The 23049-nt window shown below is 46.1% G+C and overlaps 1 protein-coding gene across 3 annotated transcripts in view; it reads right to left on the reverse strand.

The window, feature by feature from the left end:
• The window catches only part of RNF220 (ring finger protein 220), a 311685-nt gene extending 290379 nt beyond the window's left edge, over nucleotides 1-21306 (reverse strand). For all 3 annotated transcript variants that reach the window (XM_029911609.1, XM_029911608.1, XM_029911607.1), the window contains exon 1: nucleotides 20589-21306. In XM_029911609.1, the coding sequence (XP_029767469.1) occupies nucleotides 20589-21213 (625 nt within the window). In that variant the 5' untranslated portion in view covers nucleotides 21214-21306. The remainder of the gene's footprint in view (nucleotides 1-20588) is intronic.
• Between the last annotated feature and the right edge of the window lie 1743 nt (nucleotides 21307-23049).

Raw genomic sequence — 23049 nt, forward strand, 5'->3', positions numbered from 1 at the left:
TCTGAGGTTCTGATTTAGCTCATTAGAGAGACAGGGGCCAACTGTGACTTTCAGATCCAGATCCAAACTTTCTTGAAGAACTCAGTTGAGGGTTTAGATCAGACCCATCTCTGCCTCTGAGGCCTTCCTCATGCCTTCAGTGATCCCATCAGCCCTAACACCCACCCAGCCCCCAGGAAAGGAAGCATCAGTTCCTTTAAACAGACTCAGAACTGGTAGGTAAGGTTCCCATGAGAAGAAAATCTAATGGATAAAGGAGTGAGGAGCGCTGGCAGTTCCTTAAGGAGACAGTGTTAAAGGCACAACTGCAAACTATCCCAATGAGAAGCAAAGATCGGAAGAATAGTCAGAGACCAATTTGGCTCCGTCAGAAACTCTTTAATGACCTGAAAATCAAAAAGGAAGCCTATAAAAAGTGTAAACCTGGACCAATTGCTAGAGAAGCGTACAAAAGAATAGCACGAGCATGTACAGACAAAATCAGAAAGGCTAAGGCACAAAACGCACTTAGCAAGGGACATAAAAGGCAATAAAAAGAGGTTCTTTAAATACATTAGGAGCAAGAGAAAAATGAAGGAAAGTGTAGGTCCTCTACTTAGTGGGGAAGGAGAGCTAATAACTGATGACATCATAGAATATCAGGGTTGGAAGGGACCTCAGGAGGTCATCTAGTCCAACCCCCTGCTCAAAGCAGGACCAATCCCCAGACAGATTTTTGCCCCAGATCCCTAAATGGCCCCCCTCAAGAATTAAACCCACAACGCTGGGTTTAGCAGGCCAATGCTCAAACCATTGAACTATCCCTCCCCCTTTTTTCTTATTTTGCTTCAGTCTTCACAAAAAAGGTTCATGGAGACCAGATACTCAACACAGTCTGAACAAGGGGGAAGGAATGCAAGTCGAAATAGGAAAAGAACAGGTTAAAGAATATTTACGTAAGTTAGATGTATTCAGGTTGGCAGGGTCTGATGAAATTCATCCTAGGGTACGTAAGGAACTAGATGAAGCAACCTTGGAACCATTAGCAATTATCTCTGAGAACTCCTGGAGGACAGGGGAGGTCCCAGAGGCCTGGAGAAAGGCAAACACAGCACCTGTCTTTAAAAAGAGGAACAAAGAGGATCTGGGGAATTATAGATTAATCAGCCTAATTCAATACCTGGAAAAATACTGGAATAAATTATTAAACCATCAGTTTGTAAGCACCCGGAGGATAATACGGTTGCAAGGAATAGCCATCAGGGATTTGTCAAGAACAAATCGTGCCAAACCAACTTAATTTCCTCCTTTGACAAGTTTACTGCCATAATGAATGGGGGAGAGCAATAGACGTGATATAGCTTGATTTTACCAAGGCCATTGACACAATCTGACATGACATTCTCATAAGCAAACGAGGGAAATATGGTCTAGATGAAATAACTCTAAGGTGGGCGCAAAACTGGTTGAAAGACCATACTCAAAGAGTAGCTATCAACGGTTCGCGGTCAACTGGGAGGACATATCTAGTGGGGCCCTGCAGGGGTCAGTCCTGGCTCCAGTATTAGCCATTATTTTCAATAATGACGTGGATAATGGAGTGGAGAGTATGCTTACAAAACTGGCAGCTGACACCAAGGTGGGAGGTGTTTCAAGCACTTTGACAGGATTAGAATTCAAAACAACCTTGGCAACCTGGAGCATTGGTTTGAATTCAACAACATGAAACTCAATAAAGACATGTGCAAAGTAGCTCACTTAGGAAGGAAAAAATCAAATGCATAACTACAACATGGGGAATAACTGGCTAGGAGGCAGTACTGCTGCAAACGATCTGGGGGCTATTGTTGATGCATATTCAATTTGTGATCCACTATGTGATGCAATTGCAAAAGAGGCTAATATAATTCTGGGGTGTATTAAGCGGAGTGTTGTATGTAAAACACGGGAGGTAACTGTCCCACTCTACTCAGCACTGGTGAGGCCTCGGCTGGAGCACTGAGCACCACGCTTTAGGAAAGATGTGGACAAACTGGAGAGAGTCCAGAGGAGAGCCATGGAAATGATAAAAAGTTTAGAACACCTGACCTATGAGGAAAGGTTAAAAAAACTGGACATGTTTAGTCTTGAGAAAAGAAGATGGAGGGGGGATCTAATAACAGTCTTCAAATATTTTAAGGGCTGTTATAAAGAGTGGGGGTGATCTTTTGTTCTCTGCTGTCCACTGAAGGTAGCACAAGAAGTGATGGGCTTAATCTGCAGCAAGGGAGATTTAGATTAGATACTAGGAAAAACTTTAACTCAGGGTAGTTAAGCACTGGGATAGGCTTCCAAGGGAGGTTACAGAATCCTTGTAAGAACAGGTGGGACAAACACCTGTTAGGGATAGGGTAGGTTTACGTGGCCCTGCCACAGAGCAAAGGGGCTGGACTTGATGATTTCTCGAGGTCCCTTCCAGCCTACACTTCTACAATTTACACCTGAAACATCTTTGCTTTGAATTTATATCTACCCACAGGCATATGGGGAAATACCAGGGGCATTCAAGAGAAGAAAACCCAAAGGGGACTGGTCATGGTATGTCTACACTGGAGCTGGAGGTATAATTTCCAACTCATTAAACACCTCTGGGCTAACTGTGAGTGGGCTACAGCACTAAAAATAGAAGTGTCGTCTCAGCAACCCAAACAGAGGGTTGGGCTAGCCACCCGAGCACGTACCTAGGGCCTCAGCCGGGTGCATGCTTGCGATGGCTCGCCCATCCCACCACCTGCACCGCCATGGCTATGCGTCAATGTTTAGCAAGCTCTCTCAATCAGAGCTAGCGCCGTTATGTCTCCTCAAACTGGAAATTACATCTGGCAGCTCCAACAGAGACATTTCCCGAGTCACAGGGGGACCAGTGCATTAACATCTTCTTAACGAATCAGCATGTTAATGGCTTGGTCAATAACCAACAAGAATGTCTTCCAGAGAGGAGAAGCCCTTCCTCCTGTCAGTCCCACACGGACTGGGATTCAGCACCTGCTCTGCAGTCAGGGTTTCCCCAGAACAGAGGAACGGGGAACAGGTGTCTGGCATCTCAACAGATGTGACTCATCTGGGAGGGGAGAAGGTTTCATTGGGCACCTGCAAAAAATGTCATTAAAAAATCCACTTCACCTGCCACCCCAGGAACCTCAAGAGGCCAAGCTGCGACCCCCCTCCCCGACATTCTGTGGGCATTCCGTACCCCGCAGGGAAAGCAGCGACACACTGGGAAGCGGGTTGCTGAAAGCACACCAAGAATAAGAGGGGCTGTAAGGAGTAAAAGCTGTGTAGGCAGGCTGAGCCAACGAGCTCATTCTTCATGTAAGAGAGCTCCCTCTAGGTTAAACACGTGGGTATTTCAGCAGCCGTTGCTGAGTCTAGAGTCCACATGGTGCCCCCTATTTCTATAGCTGCCGGGGAGGGTTTGTCATTGGAAAGCTGGGAAGAAACCCCTGAAAATAGTGTTTGTTTTCTGCTTCACAAGTGCCCTGTCTGCTACACACACTGTGCCATACAGAACACCCTCCTCCTGCTACACACACAGGCACGCAGGCCCTGGTTGAGAGCGCTTGGTACAAGTGCAATGAGATTTACATGAGCGTAACAGAGATCATAATCTGGCCCGTGATATACGTGTATGTCTCTCTCCCCTACAGGCCATGCACAGGCAGCATTTTACCAGACGAGCTCTTTTGATTCTCTGGCCAAAGGAGTTATGCCAGGGATGAAAGCTTGGCCCTCTTTGTCCCCAGTCATCAGCTCGGCCCTTTGCCCTGCTTTGAAGAGTGCAACTACATGCAGCCCTAAACCTCTGACTACCAGAAGCCGGGAGTGGGACACGGGTGGATCATGCCGTAACTGCCCTGTTCTGTACACTCTCCCTGAAGCTCTGGTATGGGCCGCTGTCAGAGACAGGATACTGGGCCAGAGAGATTATGGTCTGACCCAGTAGGGCAGCTCTTACGTTCCAAACCTACAAGAAGCACCACTGCACTGAGGGGTGACAGACAGACCAGCAGAGTCCTATAAGTTAATAGAATCACGGAAGCCGGAGTAGGGCAAGTCCACCCCTCTAGCCACTGCAGGACTGTTCCCCACTAATATGTTCCTAGGAGCTTTGACCAAACTAGTTTGCAACACCTCCGCCTTTCGCCACTACTTCCCGTTTTATTTTTATTTTACCTAGACTGGTATTTACTGATAAATATGCAGCTCACTATATTCAAAACAGTAGGGAGCTCCCCTTTACAGGTGTATAGAACAGACTGGGATGCTTAATACCCTTACTCAGCTATGCAATATAATGCTTACAGTAAAATACGCACCAGATTCACAATTGCATCCACGGTTACTATTCCCCTATATGATACAGATTAAGGGAATTAATCCAGAACCACAGAAACAAGAGTTTACCAGTTACACAAAAATATGTATTGTGCTTTTCAGCTGAGATCAAGAATAGTATAGTAGTGTTTTCATATCTGATACTTTTCCTTTTCCGCCCTTGTGGTCTCACTGATTCACTAAGTCTTTTCCTCTGTTACTAACAGCCTATACATTGTATATGGATTTCCTTATCTGTAATGTGCTGCTTTAGTGTTTTGTTGAAATTTCACCATAGAATCCTAGAAAGTGGCAGACTGGATCCGATCCACAGGCCCTCTAGTCTAGTATCCTGCCTCCAACAGCAGCCAGTATCTGGACTTGACATGAATTCAGCAAGGACTATCGTTTACTACAGTCTTCCTTAGGTACAGAACTGTGTCAGCAATCATCATCATAGTTTGGGTTTACACTGTGTCTTTAACAGGAGGTTCCCAAAGGACTGTGCAAAGGTGGGCAAGCATTGTCCATTTTACAGATGGAGAAAACTGAGGCACGGGGAGGGGCGGTGACCTGCCTGTCAGTGGCAGAACAAAACTAGGAGGTCTAGCTCTGGGGCCCCTGCTCTAAGCACCAGACCTTGCATCCTCCTATATAGCTCATCCATGGACAGGCATCCCAGGAACTACAAACCTCACGGAAGAGAGATGAGGGAGCTCCGCAGGTGTCCGCTATCAGTTCTCGGTTGCTCTTCTCCCAACCAGCATGAGGGATTTTCTTCTACTAGTGAGTGTTTAGCATAAGAAGGAGGGGAGAGGGCAGAGGGGGAGCAGCAGGGACACACGGCAGGCCCTCTCAGGGAGCAGTGAAAAGGCAGCTGGCTGGAGCCCAGCGAGGGAGCCGGGACCGGGACAAGCCCTTTCACATCTGGTTAAGTTCGGCTAAACCCTCCAACGAGCCACCTAATTATTACAACTCTTCTGCTGAAACCTGACCGCACCCCAGTGGCCGTGCTGGGGCAGAAAGGGGAGGGAAGCAGCAGTCAGGACATGGGCGAGGACAGGAGCACCGAGGAAAGGGGCTGGCAACGTAGGCTCTGGAACAAGCCGGAGAGAACAGCAGGAGACAAAGGCCTCGCGGCTCTGCCTGCATGTGAGCTGCTGGGAAATGAGCCTCTTCCCTGCTGGTCTCCCCCCTGGCATTAGGAGCAGCGTCTTGTCAACGGTGTTATCAGCCTGGCCTAGGCATCTCCAAGAGGAGCCAGCCAGAGACTCCAGTTGGGACCTTCTGACATTCAGAGACGTTTGTACAGTTCTGACTGGATTTTCTCTGCTCTGTGCTGACTGGCTGTTTGCTCCCACCCTCGGCCTCCCAGTCTCCACCTCAGCTTCACACCACCATGCCTTTTACCCTCTTCTGCTCGCCCCATTCACCTCACCCCTCTTCCCTTCCCTCTTCTTTCCAGTTAGCTTCGGACACCCTCCCACCCATCCCAATAAACCACGGAGCTCATGTGACGTTCACAGCCACCGCATAGTTCACCCTATGGGTGAACTCCCTTTCCCATGTGTCTATCTTGTTTATTTAGACTGCAGGCTCTTTGAGGCAGAGACCATCTGCTACTCTGTATTAGCAGAGTGACTGGCACAACGGGGCCCCTCTCTTGGTTGTCCCGTAGGCACTGCCGTAGTCAACATGATTAAATAACCTGCTTCAGCACCTGCCGAGCAGGAGAACAAATGAGTAGATTGGATTCTGAGAAGCAGTGCCAGTTTCTTGAAGTGAAACTTTGCCTGTGAGCTTACCACACAGGACGCAAGCAGAGTTCAAACAGCTGCAGCAAACCGGACGCCCTCCGACATCCACCTCCTGCGTGAACTCCATGTCTTGCTTATGGACGCAAAGACACCTCGGAGCTGAGACAGAGCTCAGGATCTGTCAAACCCCTGTGTTCTGCTTGTATTGTTTTGCAGGTCTGAAACCCAGACCCTCCAACGGGCAGACTTGGAGTGGGGAGCGGCGTTCCGCGTGTGCTTTCAGCACCGAATCCTGAGCCCAAAGTGGCTCCACGTGCAAAATGCCCTAATCTCTCAGAGACCTGGCCTTCCTCCCATTGCTCATTACTTTCAAAAGTGGGGTTGCATTCTCTTCTGCCACAACACCAGGCAGGGCCGGCTCCAGGCACCCGCTTACCAAGCAGGTGCTTGGGGCGGCCACCCCGGAGAGGGGCGGCACGTCCAGCTGTTCGGCCGCCGGTCCCTCACTCCTGCTCGGAGCGAAGGACCTCCCGCCGAATTGCCGCCGCAGATCGCGATTGCGGCTTTTTTGTTTGTTTGTATGTTTATTTGGCTGCTTGGGGTGGCCAAAACCCTGGAGCCGGCCCTGACACCAGGGTGGACAATAACACCCCGGCACATTGTGTTCTCAAACTGACCAGTTCTGACCCTACCTGGCATCACCAGCGGGGCCACCCCGGACTTTCACAGATTTGCACCAGATCTTACAATTTCACTCTACGATACCTGGTGTTAGACTATCAACCGTGGTCGCTTGGGCGGGTGCAAGGGTCCTCAGCAGACTGTGCATGTTTGAGGATGATGTTGATGGTTACCACACACATTGTAGGGGACAGGTCTGAGTCCCTCAGGGAATTGTGGTGTTTTGACTTGTTCAGATTCATTTACAAATATAAATAGCAGCTGTCGGAGTCTCTCTCATTCAGCAGACACAGGCAGAAATTTGTGAAATCTTGAATCAGCGTGGACCAGGGCATGGTAAGACTAAAGGACAGGAAAAATAGGTCTAGCAACAACTTCAACCTTTGGATTGGTCCCTTTGAAAGTCTCTGGCAAATTTAAAGTTTCTTGATCTATTCAGCACAGGGATGACTGTCTCACAACTATTTTTTGAGTATTTGTTGGCAGGTCAGAGGAGGGGGAAAGTCATTCCACTGAAGCGGTTAGTGAAAAAACTTAGCTCCAGGCAGGGCCCCCAACTCCACTTCAAATTATAATATTTTAAGTACCTGAAAATAAATATTTTGTCAGCTGTGGAGAATTAAGAAGTGGCTTCAGACTTGCCGAGAGTGGAACCCTGCAGAGAGCGGCCAGCCTTAGAGAGCCAGCTTCAGAGCGAGCCTCCTGCAAACTTCCCCACCCACTCACCCCGTCTAGCACATTCAGGAGATCTGCACTCTTCTCCTCCCAGCAGTGCTCGCCAGTTCACCATCCCCTCCAGAGTAATCCTGAATCTAGGGGGAGAAGGGATAGATTTCACACCTAGCAGGTCTTTCGCATCTCTATGCCAAACAAGGATGCTGGAAAAGCAATTATTAACTGTATGTCACAGATAAAATGAGCAGTTGCGGAGCAGCAGTGTTTGCATTTCAACACTCGTTATTAGGATTCAGAGTTAATCTACCAACGTGGTTTTCATCCGACACTTCCAGCTGTTAGTTCGCACGGCGCTGGGCAATGTTCAGGGGGGTCTTCTTCACGAACAAAAGAACTAGAAAGGGAATTTGGGGTCTTTTTAAATGAAAGCATAAATTCTACCGAAACGGAGAGGCTCCTAAATACCATTCTGGAGGCCACCAGTGAAGCAGGCAAACCGTGGCCCAGGGAATTGGAGAGGGTCTCAAGTTCCAATGTTCCATGTGGGGAGAATAATCCCAAATGACCGGAAAGTGGAATTAATTTTTATAGCCTTTGGAATGGATTCTGCAGCAAAAACACACAAAAGGGGTCTTTCCCCAAAAGCTCAGTGGGAAGAATGTTAAAATAAAGAACTGAACCAAGAGGAGCAGCAGAAAACTAAAGCCACATGGATCTTTACTCTCAGGTGCTCAGGTACTACAGTGATGAGGGTATAACAGATAGAGAGATGTTGGTCACTCACGCTCCAGAAAAGGAAGAAAATGCAAATAAAGCAGGAGAGATCCGTTTTGCAGTAGAGCTTCTACTTGTCCATCAAAGAGTTAAATCCACCCATCTGGCTCCTTTGGCTTGTAAATCAGCCCTCCTTGCCGATGAGGACACACCGAAATGCCACGAGGCTGGGCCTGTCAGGAAGGAAACCAGCGCGTCCAGGGTTTTGTTGTTCTAGAGACTTTTTTTTAATTATTATTATTTTACTTTACAGCTCAGGAAGGAAGCTGGAGCCTGCGCTTCGACTCCAAGAATGTCGATTACTCATCCTTCCCTGCATTATTTCTTTTATCTCTCACTTTTATTTACCTTATTCAAAATTTTTCTCCGGTTTCTTTCCCTACTGTTCTTTAGCCACCGTTTTCAACTGTTCATCCAAGTTAAAAAAAAAAAAATTGTCAACCGCTCTCTAAAGTAAATAATAATGACAATATTTGCTACACAAGCCTCCATCTCTCTCCCACACATGGCCAATTTCAGTCCTTGCATAACTATCAAGGTACTTCTGTGGCAACCATTACCACAATCCCTGAACACCTCCCAAACATAGATGAACTTTTCCTCAGCAACCCGGTATGGCAGAAAAGTATTGCAATCCCTACTTCCCAGGCAGGCACTGAGAAAGTAACTGATTTGCCCACGGTGTCACAGAGGGGCAATGGCACAGCTAGGAAGTAAACCCAGATCTTCCAAGCGCTTGGCCACTGCCTTACCTGTCAGGAGCAAGTGCGGCTGCCAGCCAAGTTAACAGAATGAATTTGTCCTGCACTGTTCATATCACTGCGATGGGCAGGTTAGACTGAGCTGTCACTGGCTGAACTGGGGCAGGAACTTCAGGAAGAGATGCCCACACGCTCCAGGGCAGGTTTGGGGCCTTCGAGTGCTTCTAAAGGAGGTGAACAAGTAAGGAGAACATATCTTTATTTTATGGCTCCTGTCTTCCCGGGCGCGCAGTATAAATTCTGGGCCTGATCCCGACTACACTTACATCAGATTTACGTCAGTGTAACGCTACTGACATCCCCTCGGATTTACACAGGTTCTCTCTGTATTGCTCGGTAGCTTCCACATTCAGGAGGGGGTGGGACGCAGTGTGACGTTGAGAACTCACCGGACTATTCATTAATGCAGGCATGAGCTGCGCAAACTTCCGTTCGGCAGGTTTGCCGACACGCCTCTGCCCTGACCCACCAGCCCTTCGCTGTTCCAATCCTGGGCCCCATACATAGCTCTGCCAACTTAACTCCGAACCGACCTGCAGCCCCGTTATTCCAGTGCTGTCCCACACAGCCTCCAGCCATGCAAACAGAACTCTGCTAACACATCTCAGTCCTGACCTGCAGCCCCCCGGCTACGTCCGTCCTGCCCCATCCCTCAGTTCTGCCAATACCCTGATCTGCAGGGGGTGTCCCCAGCTATGCCAGTCGAGGCACCCCCCACACAGACAGCTCTGTCCACATCCCTTTGCCCTGTCTGACCTGCTACCCCTTCTGCCACTGCCGTCCCACTTCCTGAATGAACAGAGACTGTCAGACATGCCACGGTTTTGTAACTGGGACCAGGATGATACTATCAGACTTAATGCACTGCAGGGCCTGAACTCAAATATCAAGCGAGAAAGGAAAAGCACGGCCCAGTGCTACCTGGGCTCTGGTTAATTTACTAGTCATACCAGCAGCACTTAGAGTCCTGTGTGTCCAGGCCTAGGGTGGAGACAGTGATGGGACTAAGGGGCGAGGGGCACAGCAACTGTGTGGGTGCCAGCGCTCCCTGTCTTCCCCACGCTCCTCTCCCCGGAGCGGGGCATCCCAGGGTAAGAACTCACCCAGGCTGGCACCATGAACCCGATCGGCCGGCTCCCCTCTCTTCACCCAGAGCTACCGAGGTCACTGATGGCTCCTCCATCTCCCCATTAAAGCCGCCCGATGAGCAGAAGCTAACACCCCCCGTGGAAGGGTTAAACACAACAGCCTGCCAGCCAGCCAGCCACACAACTCATCACAGCCCTGGTGACTGGAAGTGAAAGTGGTTTGCAGGCCGGCTCGTCACTGGCCTCGGAGCTGTGGTCCCCTCAGCGGCATTACACTGGTGTGGAGCACCCTCCCCTGCACTCTCCATCTGCGGCAGCGGAGAACATTCAGCACCGTGCAGGATCGGGCCCCTGCAGACACAAGACAAGGCTGTCGAAGGCTGGCCTGTGCACGCAGTGGTGGCTCAAGCTGCCGTATGGCAGGGCCGCTCCGAAGCGTCTGTCACTCAGTCACTCCCTCGGCCCCCAGCACGCCTGGGCAGCAGGTGGCTCTTTGACGAGGATTCTCGCTTCCCAAGGAGCCCTCTCCCCAACGCATGGGCCCACGTGTTGTCTCCTCCCAGGTAGACCAGGGAAGCCGCAAGATCTCTGCCCCGGACTCAGCTGCCTGCTTCTGGAATCCCAACCAGGGTCCCAGCAAAAAACATTTACCCGCTACCCCACCAGCATTCGTGGAGACAGTCCAGTGAGGAGCACGGCTGGGGAGACAGGGCTTCCCTGGGGAAGACGACAGTGTACACAAGGAGACAACTGTGGTTTTAACCCGAGGCAGCTGGAGATGGAGTTCTTTGGGGGGAGGGGGGGGGGCGGGTCTCAGCTCTGGAACTCATCTCTTTTCCCCCCCACCCGCCCTGCCCTTCATTTTCTAGAGCCTGGGTTTGCTGAACTTCAGGACTTGTTGCAAAGCCTCTGTGTTTTCCAGGGGGTTTTATTACGCTGTGGACGGGGGGTTGTTCTTTGGAAGGCTTTTATGATACTCAGTTCGTGGAATATTTTGGTTTCATATTGTTTGTATAACTGCCCCACCCACCCGGCGAGACAGTCCCTGCCCCAAAGACCTTGCAATGTAAATAGAAAAGAGGCACAGAGAGGAGACGTGACTTGCCAAAGGTGTCACGCCCGGCATTACAACCCCACCCTCTGAGCCACCAACCTAGGACTTCGAGAGAGCCTTCTAAAAACACTTTTAAAATGTAAAGGTGAGGACAGAGGAATAGTCTAGTTCCCAGACTTTCCTTACACCGGTGTTACTGTCCAAACAGCCTCTTTGCTGAAGGTCTATCTTGTGGCTCCCTATAGCAGAGGATTTTGCAGGTCAGACAATTTCACACGCCAAACAGCATTTGAGCTGTGGGTTTTAGAGATGGGTGAAATAAAAAAAAAAAAAGTATCAAAATGGAGAGTCATTTTTAAGGAGGATTGGTTTGGGGGAGAGAGAGAGACACAGAGGAGTTAAATTTTATTGATCAGAATCAAAATGATTCACACTGAAAAGTCCAACAAACTGAAAAGTAACTATCTGCTCATTTCAAGTTTCCTGATCGACTTTTCATTCTATTTACAAGACCTGGTGCTGCTGGCAGTCGATGCTACAATCAGCCTGTGTCCCATAAATGCATTGTTTTCCTACTAATTGATGTCCAATCACTTTTTGCTTAATTTTTCAAGAGAGAACTCTGAAGGGCACACTCATTCTGCGGCAGCCCTGCCATACCTGTGAAACCACAGATTAAAGTAAGGTCGTGCGTGTAGCTGAAGTGTATTGCTGGCCTGACCGCTTTCCTTTCCAGCAGTGTAAATCAGCAAGAACTCAGCAAGCCAGCAGGGTTACACCAGCATGTCTTTGCAAATCTAGAACTTTGGTTTTGGTCTTCTGACAAGAACAAGTTCATAAGGATCTATGATACCACAAGCAGACAGACAAACGGATAATGTCTTTTGCATCTGTACAAAACCCTTGTATACGTTTTTATATTTTCCCTCCAAAAGAAAGATTTTAGTGTCTTTATTTTCTCTCATGAAAATGAATATATACCATAAAGCGAACACTCACAGGCAACCCACAAGAATAAAGTATATTTGTGCAGTGGAGGGAAGAGATGCTGGTAAGAAAGCAGATTTCCGTTTCAAGTTTCCAGAAACAGAGGACAGAGGGCATTTAAACAAAAGTGATTTTAATAGTGTCCTAAAATTATGAAAAATACCATGATGCTGTCCCCAAACTTTAACTCTAAGAATCGTTTCACCCTAATGAAAGAGACAAGAAACATGGACAGCAAGAGACTCTCTCCTTTTTCCTCTGAGCTACCAGCACTTAGAACACAAAATCTTTCTTTATCCCACCCTTTCCCAACCCTACTTTTCCCCTTTCCTGTAGCTCAGTGCATTGCCGCAGTACAAAATGACTGCAACCAGTTGCAGGAGCGGAGAGCGTTACCCTGATCTTTGGAGAATGACTGGTTTACAAAACCACAATCAATGTTTTAAAGAGGAAAAACAAAAAACCACCACCACACACACAAGATGACAGATGCAGATAGGACTTCAAAGGACTAGACCCTGCAAAGCCTTACGCATTTAGTCCTCCCTGACCTGGAAAATCCTACAGAAGCCAATGAGCCAGATTCTCCTCTCAAACCAGTTTTGCACCGTTGTAAATCAAACTGACCTTAATGGCATCATTCCTGATTTACACCAGCGTAAGTAAAAGGAGAACATCACCCAGTAGGTCAATTCCTGTGGGTACGGTACTGCAGGATTGAGCCCTAAATAAGGACTGCAAGATTTGACCCATACAGCAGTAAAATACTTCACCACTCAGAAGTGGGTCGGGGGGCGGTAATCCAACTCATATCAGTAAATTATTCCTGTTAGTTAATTGGAAGGTCTACAGATCACATGTTGATATATACAAACATGATATACCATGCTTATCACATGTCAATAGAGCTTCATGTACATACAGTGACAGATACACACAGAGAGGGGAGACAGACCAGACATATAAATCCAGAAAAAAAGATATATGCCCTTTTCAGGGGAGCATTGCATAAGGATATACTCTCACATTACAGGAGTTGGTATCCCAATTAGAAATATATTTTTAGAAAGAATTTCATTTCCTCTGCACAGCAGCAAAATGTCCTCAAAAGTCCCCAAATCTGCTGTTCTCTCTTGAAGAAGAGAGAGTGGAAAAATTCATAGGCTATCAAACAAATAGACATGGAGGACGACCGTTAGTGACATGAATTGCTGGATAAAAATTGTTACAGTTCGCTTTCAGTGTCTGGTTTTTGTTAATGCACAAGTATTAAAAGAAAACTTTGCCCTCAGAAATCCTCAATAAAAATAGACTAATAGTATACAGATGGGTATAATGTATTCTCTATACAGATACTCATACGCCGTGCTCTTTATGCAGATTCGGGTTAGGCAGATTTTAGATGGCGGTTATTTACCTTAATCAAGTATTATACAAGCATACACAGAATACATTTTGTTCCTACAGATATTAACCAAATAAGGATGGGAGGTGAATCATAAAATCTAGTATAAAACATAATTCTACTATTTTTCAGCTTCCCTGCGAGGCGAATGAAGGAGGAAAAAAATTAATTTTGCTGTTCTGATGTGATGTGTCCAAAAGACATCAACCAACCAACCCAACCAAGGGGCACCAATCAGCTCAAAGACAGCCTCAGAAAATTTCTCCCAGGAAGAGTTCCAGAAACTCCCAGACGTTAAATATACCCCATCCGTTGTAGGCTTTCAACCTTAGGGAGCAGGATCGGGCCCTTGGACTTCTGTTAGTCTGCACATCTGAGAATTTTCTTATCCCTCAAGACAGTTAATATCCAAGAAATGCCCAGAAAAGTTTCTGAGACCAGCAAAGCTGAGAGAAAAAAAAATAATGAAGGCAAAAATACTTTTTCTTTCTTTTTTCGGTCTCTCACGCTTACACGCACACACAGAGCAGAACCCGACTAATTCCTTACACTGTCAATGCAGAACAAGTAGGAAACTCCACTGCTAATTCCTAAATTCTGCAAGTTAGCAAAAAAATAATAGATCAATGTTTTAACTATCAGGGATACTGACTCATTAAGTGCGCTTTGGCCATTGCCTTTAATAACTGAAGTTTAGCTGTAATGGATAATATTAGTACATAATATTCTAACCGTACTATATTAATAACAACAACACATAGTGCCTTTTATCAGGGGATCGCAAAGCACTGTACAAGCTGCTGAGAGGTATTATCCCCATTTTAGAGATGGGGAAACTGAGGTCAGAGACTTGCCCAAGATCACCGCACGTCTGGGGACTTCTGACACACAATTCAATGCTTTAACCACAAGATCAGCCTCCCCCTTCCTTTGTATAATTCTGTGAACGCAGCTAAATCTTATTAATGAGACTTCAGTCCAACTCAGCCTCGGATATAATCTTTGTTGAGAAGCAGGATTTGGCCACCAGGGTTTTGTTGTTGTTGTTGTTGTTTTGAGAAACATTTGGTTTGCCAATTAACCAGTGAGATTCAGAGTTTGTCCTGTAACTGTATAATAAATACACATGCATATACACACACACACACAAAGCAAAAGAGGATGATCAATATTTACTGTATGTGTGCCCATTTCTGCAGTTGTAGACAAATAAATATGTCATTTACATTTTGCTCAGAGCTCACAGAGCTGCTGTCATAAGCCCTTTGGAGTGCCACATAAGCCAGCTATCAGACGGCCGAAAGGAAGACCAGGGCACAAGAAATTGCTGGCTTTTCTGAGCTCACAGGAAATATGGCCGGGTGGCAGAGGCTGCGTGGGGAAACATTTTGGAGGAGAAAACAGCCCCGGCCCTCCCACCCAAATGATCAATTAAAAGCCATCCTTCTGCCCAGAGCCAGGCGAAGACAGCAAATGATGGTAGCCAGTAAAACGGTCCCTTGGATCGGTTCTGCATGACAATTGATGGCGAGGGAAGCGGGGGGGAGGGTTTGGAAGAGGCAGCAGTGTCCGCTTTCTCACCATGGTGATTAGACATTCCAAGTGCGCGAGATAGCCCCGAAAAACAGAAAGAGAAATATAAACTGGAGACCGACGGCTCCTAGCCAGGCCAGATGGCCCTGCAGCCGGCAGGGGCTGCTCCCAGCCAGCCCTTCCCCACTTTAGCTGTTCAAACATTTCTTTATCCCAACAAGACAATTAAACCAAACAGCATGAAAAGGAGTCTCGGCAACAGTTTGCCGAGGGCACAGAAAGGTTGTTGCCAAAAAAACAAAAAGAAGGAGATTGCTGTATACTCCCGCGGCCAACGCAGGGCCAGGTTCTGACCTGCATCCTACCCAGTGGAAAATCCAGAGTAACTCCACTGAATTCACTGCATTTTCACTGGTGTAACAGAGATAGAAATGTGGCCTTCTCTATATCTACCCACACACACACACACACACACACAATGGAAATGTAATTGTTTCACTTGTTTTATTGTATTATTTCATGAGCTGTATTAAGCACTCAATCTCACCTGGTCATGGATGATTATTAACAACATAGCGTCACTTTGTTTTAGGTCCCTATTCTAACCTACCTGGAAAGTGGTGATTAGTGTAGGAACAGCAGCGAATATTCCCTCTCAAATCCACTGCTGTGCCATAGAATAATTCAAAGAGGAGACACCCCCTCCATCCACACCCTTCTACACAAAACTCACCAATTAGTGTAGGTCCTACTATGTAAACACAAACACAGACAGGCACATGCCCTAAGAGGGGAGATCACATTGTGAACTCCTGGACTTAGGCTTGAGACCTGTTCTAAAGGCCATCTTTGTTCCATTTTGAACAATTATTCAGAAATGAAAACTCTGGTAATAGAAGTCATGCGTAGCACCTAAACAGAGATTTACATTTTCACAGCACTTTGTAAATATTAAATCATTAGTTTAAGAAGCTCGAACTAACTACACTTTAGAGATTTCAAAAAAAAATAATCCTAACTTGGAATGAGAACCTCCCTTCCATACTGAGGCACAGCTATAATCGCAGGGAGGAGAAACGGGACCTTGATCAAATTGACAGCGTCCCAGTAATCAAGGTTATTTTTTTATTTATTTTAATGTAACAGTAAAAATAATATGAATAAATACCATCACTACTTTGGCTGAAAGTCGCTGGAGAGGAGCAAAGATCTCAAAATACTGGCAAATTAACTACCATTAATTACTTCTTAGAACAACGTCAGCAGTTAGGTATGATCATGTTACAGATGTCAAAACTGAAGCAAAAGAAGAGTCAGTGGCAGAGCTGGAAGACAAGAACCCTGATCTCCTGACTCATGTTCACTAGAGTTCACTACCTCGAGACCATGCTTCTCCACAATATAGCAAAGAAAACACATTATAAAGAATAAGTGAACGATCACCAAAAAAAGGTTGCTGTTGCGGTCTTGAAATGCGGACTGTGGAGTGTTTGGAAGCATCTCAAGGTGCGGTGGAGACAGTCGTTTCTGGGGAGGCTATACGGGAAGCTCTGCGCCGCAACAGGCGGAGAGATCTCTGCCAAGCCAGCCAGGCTCCGGCGTGGATGTTCCCTGCCGGCTCACTCTGCTGGAGGGGGGCGATGCCATGGTGTTTGCAAGGAGCAATCGTGACAATTTTTTATTAGAAAGCCCAGAATAAAACTGGGGATCATTTTCACAGGAGGATTATAGATGTCTATCACGCAGGGGAACGTAGCATTTACTTCCACTGCTGCTGGAAACCTACATTAATGAAGATACATATATTTAAAGAGCCCCATGAAATGTGTTTGTCAGTGTCTGTAACACACACTGTACAAGAAGCGCCTAACCTGTTCTATAAATATCATTATCTTTCCCAGCGAGCATCTAAACAGAACGGCCCCGTCCAAAGCATGTGTCTAAACAAACAGTTACATCTCCTCCCTGGATGGAGTATGTCTTTTATACGCGCTTCCTATGGCACGCACAGCCTCTCTCGACATCCCGAGAGCAGCAGCCGACAGTCACAGGCAACTTGCCCAAACACAAAAAAACTCTTAACAGATTTACAAAATGACTATTAACACAAACACGCTCCATCCATGCCTCGATAATTCATTAGCAGTCTGATCCGGGGCTCCAACATACACACAGAATTTGAAAGCAACCTCCTGACTTAAAAATAAAACGGTGGTTCTCTCTGAGAAATATGTGATCTCTCCTAGCCCACATACATGCATCAAGGGGGTCAGATCCCGATCCTAGTGATGTAATTAGAATGAGAATGTGGTCGTAAGAGTACGTGCGCACACACACACACACACACACACACACACACACACACACACACACAGTATCTCTAGCTGCATATGGATGCAGTTCTGCATAGAGTTGGCTCCGGCTGTGATACTATACATTTATGGCTTGACACACTATTATATATTTTTTGGGTTCCTTTTTTTTAAAAAAGAGAAATTTCTCAGAAAATCATCTCTAAAGTTAGAACAGTGTAAAAATATTTTAAAACCATTTGAAAATGTTTGTTTGTGATGGTACAAGGGACGTGTGTAATGCAATGAAGTCATTCACCCATCGCATGGTCTAATCCCTTTCAGGATTTTGAAAAATACAAATAAACAATTGAATCCTGCAATTCTGAAGAGCCTCTACTGAATACATAAAGACTTTGCTGATCTGCGGGAGCTTCATTACGCCCGTCTATCCACTTTTGCTTAGAAGTTTGTCCACAGAACCCTTTCCCTGCAATGGACCCTACACTACGATCCTTCTTTCCCAAAGGGTTATGTACATTATTCACACAAGGAACCCAAGGAACTTCCTGAGGGTCAATGAGGAGAAATTTTAAAGGCCCTGAAATATATTTTTGCGTACAAGCATAAAGAACCCTGCAAATATGTATGTACGTCTCAGAACATGACAGGTTCTGTGGTGCAGCCAGTCAGCCGTGTCATCCCTCAAGTTTTTCCTTTCTAAAAACTGCCATATAAAGATAATTAAGACACATTTTTAAAATCCCATCCCCACAGTAAATAACCCCACTGTGGTAACGTATTTAAGATTCTGACATACATAGAAAACATGCTCTTTGGTGCAACAGCTAAATACGATGGGAAGGAGGAAAGGTCAAATTTACCTTAAATTGTCCTGGTACTTACTTTATGACTTTAAGATTAATAAAACATGAATGGATGTTGTGCTAATATGCATCCAAAGTGTATGCAGGCAGTGTTATAAATGGTTATGTTAGCAATTGTGTCTAAAACCTGGGGTGATATTAAAACAAATTTTAAAAGCCAGGAGAGTGAAAATTAATCCAGTCATTAGAAAGAAAAATAAAACCAGTTTCTCTCTAATATTTTGGTCAGCAATCTGTCCCACTGGTTGTGATGCCTGCATTCATTTTGCCCTAGTGCAAAGGTGAATCACTTTAACCAGTTTCTATTTCTCTTCTAAGGAAAAGGGGGGGGAAACTTTTCACATGTTCACAAGTTTTTGAAGCAACTTGCAAAGTTGTTCTTCTGCCTCTCTCGTTATAATCCCGCTGTCTAATCATTCCCAGTGGGCGTGGGGAAGCCAATGCATTGGCGTGCATTCCGTTAGCAGCCTTACTCCTCTGTGAAGTACTTATTTATTTTTCAGGAGTACAGCGTCCACATAGAGCACACAGTCTTGGTGAAGACAAGATTTATCCCTTCCACACAGGAGCATGTGCCTGTGTCCGCTGTTCTGTCCACTGCTGTGCTACATGTGGTCTAATTCATTTAACAGATTTACTCCTTTAAATCAGCTATCGGACAGGATTTTGCTAGCAAGATACACAGCAACTGATGCGCTTTAAATTCATTTTGCTAGCAGACCTGCTCTTCCGCCGTTATCTCCCAAAGTATTCATTTGAGCAAGCTTCATTTCCACATCCAGGTTATATTGATAAGGGGGAGAGATCCATAAAACATCAACACAGGGTATCTTTAGATATTGTGATCCCACCTTCCTTCCCTCCCCCAAAATGAAAGCTCTGCCCCCACCTACAACAGTTGTGCCTACATATTAACAACACTGATGAGGAGACCCGGAACAAGGAAAGCAGTTCTAATGCACAGAAAGTAATATAGGGGGAAAAGAGAGATCACATTTGTGCTGGGAGAAGCACAAGGCTTCTGTCTTCAGTGGGAATCGTCCCACACTTGCAAACGCTGACATAAAAGACACACTGGCAGCATATTTCAAAACCAAAGAGCGATGGATTTACAAGGCAGGTTGATTTTATGATGACTTTTATTGAAAAAGTACGCTGGGTGTAGGCAGATACCTTTTAGTGCTGGTAAGTTAACACAGTGCCTAATTCAAGGAGACAGCCTGAGGAAGCAGTGCCGACAGGGGAGAGAGAGCCACAACGTCTCTATTACTCTCCTCGGCATCATAAAGGGGAGAAGAAAAATCGTATCTAAAGGGGAGCGAGGGAGCTGGGCTGCAGTTTTCTTTGCAAAATAATATTTTTTTTTTAAAAGAAGAAAATCCACAAGAATGTACAAAGGGGTCCATGTGAAAACAAAACCACTTTGGCATCTGAACTAAGCCTTTGTGTTTAAAGGAGATCTCTCCAGCTAAATGTTGCCACATCTGATTGCTCTGAAGTCGGGGACTGCAGGCCCTGTTCTCCCGAGACAGCTCCCCAGAATGGTGTTCCCCCACCGAATGGTTCAGCTTTTCATGCAAGGAGGGCACTGGGGTAGCCTGCCCTCCTCCAGCAGAGATACTGCGCGGGAAAAGGAGTTGTTACAGTAGCGTACGTTAGACAGGTTTCAATTGCTGATCCTTGAAGGGACAGATTGCCTTTCCAGTGGTCATGCAAAGGGGGGCTCCAGAGAAAGTACACAGCCTATTTGGGGGGTCACTTCTTGAGCCATACGAGCGTAATCAGCTTTATGTCTCTAGGAAAGAGTTTGAGTGCCCAAAATACTATTCCGTGAAATACCGCATAAGGGAACTTTGTCCTGTTCTGAGGAGCAAAGCAGGAAGGCTGATATCCTAGGTACAAGAACTGAGCGTGTGAGGAAGAGGGCAGAGGAAAAATATCAAAGGGAGCAGTGTGTGCAGTTTTAACTGATAAGCTCCCTGAAAAAAGTTCTAGTTGTATACTACAGATGCCCCCTTCTGTGTATACACGCACACGCGCACACACACACACGCGCACACACCAGAGTATCTCTCTCTGCTTGGAGGCACGGCCATCTTTCCGTGCTTAGCAGACCCAGTTTCAAGCAGAGAGAACGGTGTCTCTCCCACAGGTGCATTTGAAAATGGGTTTCCTTCCAATACACCTTACCGTGAAATCCATCAATGTCCATTTAAGAAAAACAAGGCACCATTTTATCATGTAACTCAGCGCGAAGGAAAGGACATTCAGCAGGAACCGCAGCACGACAAAACGACGCACCTGTTGAGCATCTCAACGAGGCGCAGCGAAGTAAAGCCGAGAGGGGTAACGGAGGTACTTACATCTGTCGTTTCGGTCTTCGGGACTGGACGAGGTCTCCCGGTCAGAAATGAGGCCAGAGACCGCAAAGATCTTTTTCCCCGTGTCATCGACTTTGAGGGAGCCCGGGGAGCTGGAAGGGAGCTGGGTTCCAAACTCATACTCCTTGCCGTCCGCGTCCGAGAAGCGCAGGTGGGGCGAGTCCGTGTCATGGCAGTTTTTCAGGCGTTTGGCCGGCGTAAAGGCCGACTGGTAGCTCTCCCTGTCTTCAGTGGAGGCAAAGGGGCGGAAAGCCCCAACGCCGCTGTGGTTCAACATACTTATTGGCGTGCAGTCCAAGTTGGGGGGTGCAAACTGGGGGTGGAGGTGCAGCAAGGATGGGGGAAAGTCACGGTTCGCGAATGCTCCTGGCACCCCACCTTGCCGGTGATACATGGAGGCAAAAGTATATGAGCCATTGGTAAAGGGGATATGCACGTCCTTATCCACTGATACCGGGACTCCAAAGGGTCTTGGCTGCTGACAGGGGATGGAAGCGTCCCGGCTGGCTTCAGCAGTGGAGGCGAGAACCATCAGGGCCGGAGATGCCAGCGGGTTGGGAAGATAGGATGAATTTTCCATCTTGAAGGCTGCCCGGTGTAAGTCCATCGGAGTCTCTTTCCTCAGCAGGGTCACAAGGGGAACAATCTTCCCTGGAAGGAAGGTCAAGCGAGGCCTGGTTTTGGAGCAGGGAGATCACTGAGGCATCATCGCCGTCCCAAAGCTGCAGAGAAACAGAAGGGAAGAGAAAACACAAGTGGTGAGGCTTCTGCACTTGCTTCTTCTGGACACTCCATGCAGTGGGAAGGCCACATGCGTTAGAACCAACTGCCCAGCAACGCGCCCATGTTCTCATTCACAAAAATTAACAGACAACTTCACACACGGGTGGAACCAACTTTGGCCCACTCCACATGACAGAGGGAAAAATCCTACCAAAGGCATTAGTATAAAGGATTTATTTGTAATATAAATATCCCCACGTCAATAATCTCGGTGTGGTCTAAAATTAAGAGACATTCCCCTCAACTGATCATCACAATTCAATATATGTAAAATATATCGTATCTATTGAACATAATTACATGAACAGAAATAAACATTTATACAGTTGTTTATACTGCCTATGATGCATAAGGAATGTGTGTAATATGTGTCTATTTTTCTCACACATTATGTATGTGTAGGTACATGCACATATGCAGGTATACATTTTACATAATCATATAACACACACACACACACAGTGTACACACACTTTTTTTTTTTAAAAGGAGCAGAGACTTCATCAATAAAATGCCTGGCGTCTCTGACAATATTTAAAATCATAATGGGTGCCTCTGCCATGTGATCTCTGCAAATGTCTGCCTTTCGGGTCGGGGACAGCGGAGAACGGATCAGTAATTTTAGTTCCTAATGCACTAGCTCTTAAGTAGATTTGTAAACTGCTCTGTATGTGCCATTAACATTTAGAGGAAAATGTTAACAAAATTTCTGGCTTGCATTTTGCTGAGCCTCCTAGCTCGGCCAGATCCATTCGCCCAGCCACAAACCCCCTCGGAACAAGAGGCAGAAAAATCCTTCCTTCTGTATCTCTCTGCGCTTTCTGATTTAATGGTTTGGTTTGTTATTTTCTTTCCCGATCAACCTAGTGCCTTTTCTTTTAAGGTTCCGATGCCTACCATTCAGGCCCCAAGACCTGTCTTAAAATACAAGAACTATAACTTTGAAACAATATACTAGCCTGCCAGAGCTCAAAGGGCTAAGAAAATCATATAATAATAAAAAGCTGTTACAAATTGTCTCTCTTAAATCCAGAGGGTCAAACATCTCAAATAAAACTTACTGAAAGAGTCTCTTCCTAATGGAGTGCCTTTTGTATTCCATGAATGAGGGAGCCTAGGTTAACAAACTGTATGAAATCCAGTCTGTGACTTTAATGTAGTCCAATGATAACATTTCCTTTCTCCCATCCTGTTCCCAAACGCTTCAGTGACTGTTATTAATTGTAAAGATGAGTGGACATCATCTCTCGGCTTCCTCATTTGGCATTCTTCCTTATAGACATCACTGCTAAATTACCAGATTATGTATCTCACATTAACAGGTTTGCTCTCTTCCAAATTTTAAATAACTTTCCTGTCAAGTTCTAGCCATGGAGAGGGAGAGAGAGATGCCAAGGGCAGCGTGTAAAAGCACAGAAAGCCTGGACACGCTTGTTTTGCTGCTTTCAGGAAAGCTGATCAACACACATACACACACACAAAAACACGAGCACAAAACTGCATCCACTAGTGAATTTTGGGTTACTGGGTTTTTTTTCAGGCTGCTATAAAAAAAGTAACACGCATACACAAATAAATAAGCACTCACACAGAAATGAACAATCGTTAATATGTAAGTGGGGCTAAGAGATCATTGGAAAATATGGTTTCCAAAAAAAAA

Source organism: Terrapene carolina, unplaced genomic scaffold, assembly GCF_002925995.2.
Source record: "Terrapene carolina triunguis isolate 2854851 unplaced genomic scaffold, T_m_triunguis-2.0 Scaffold110, whole genome shotgun sequence".
Classification (NCBI taxonomy): domain Eukaryota; kingdom Metazoa; phylum Chordata; order Testudines; family Emydidae; genus Terrapene; species Terrapene triunguis.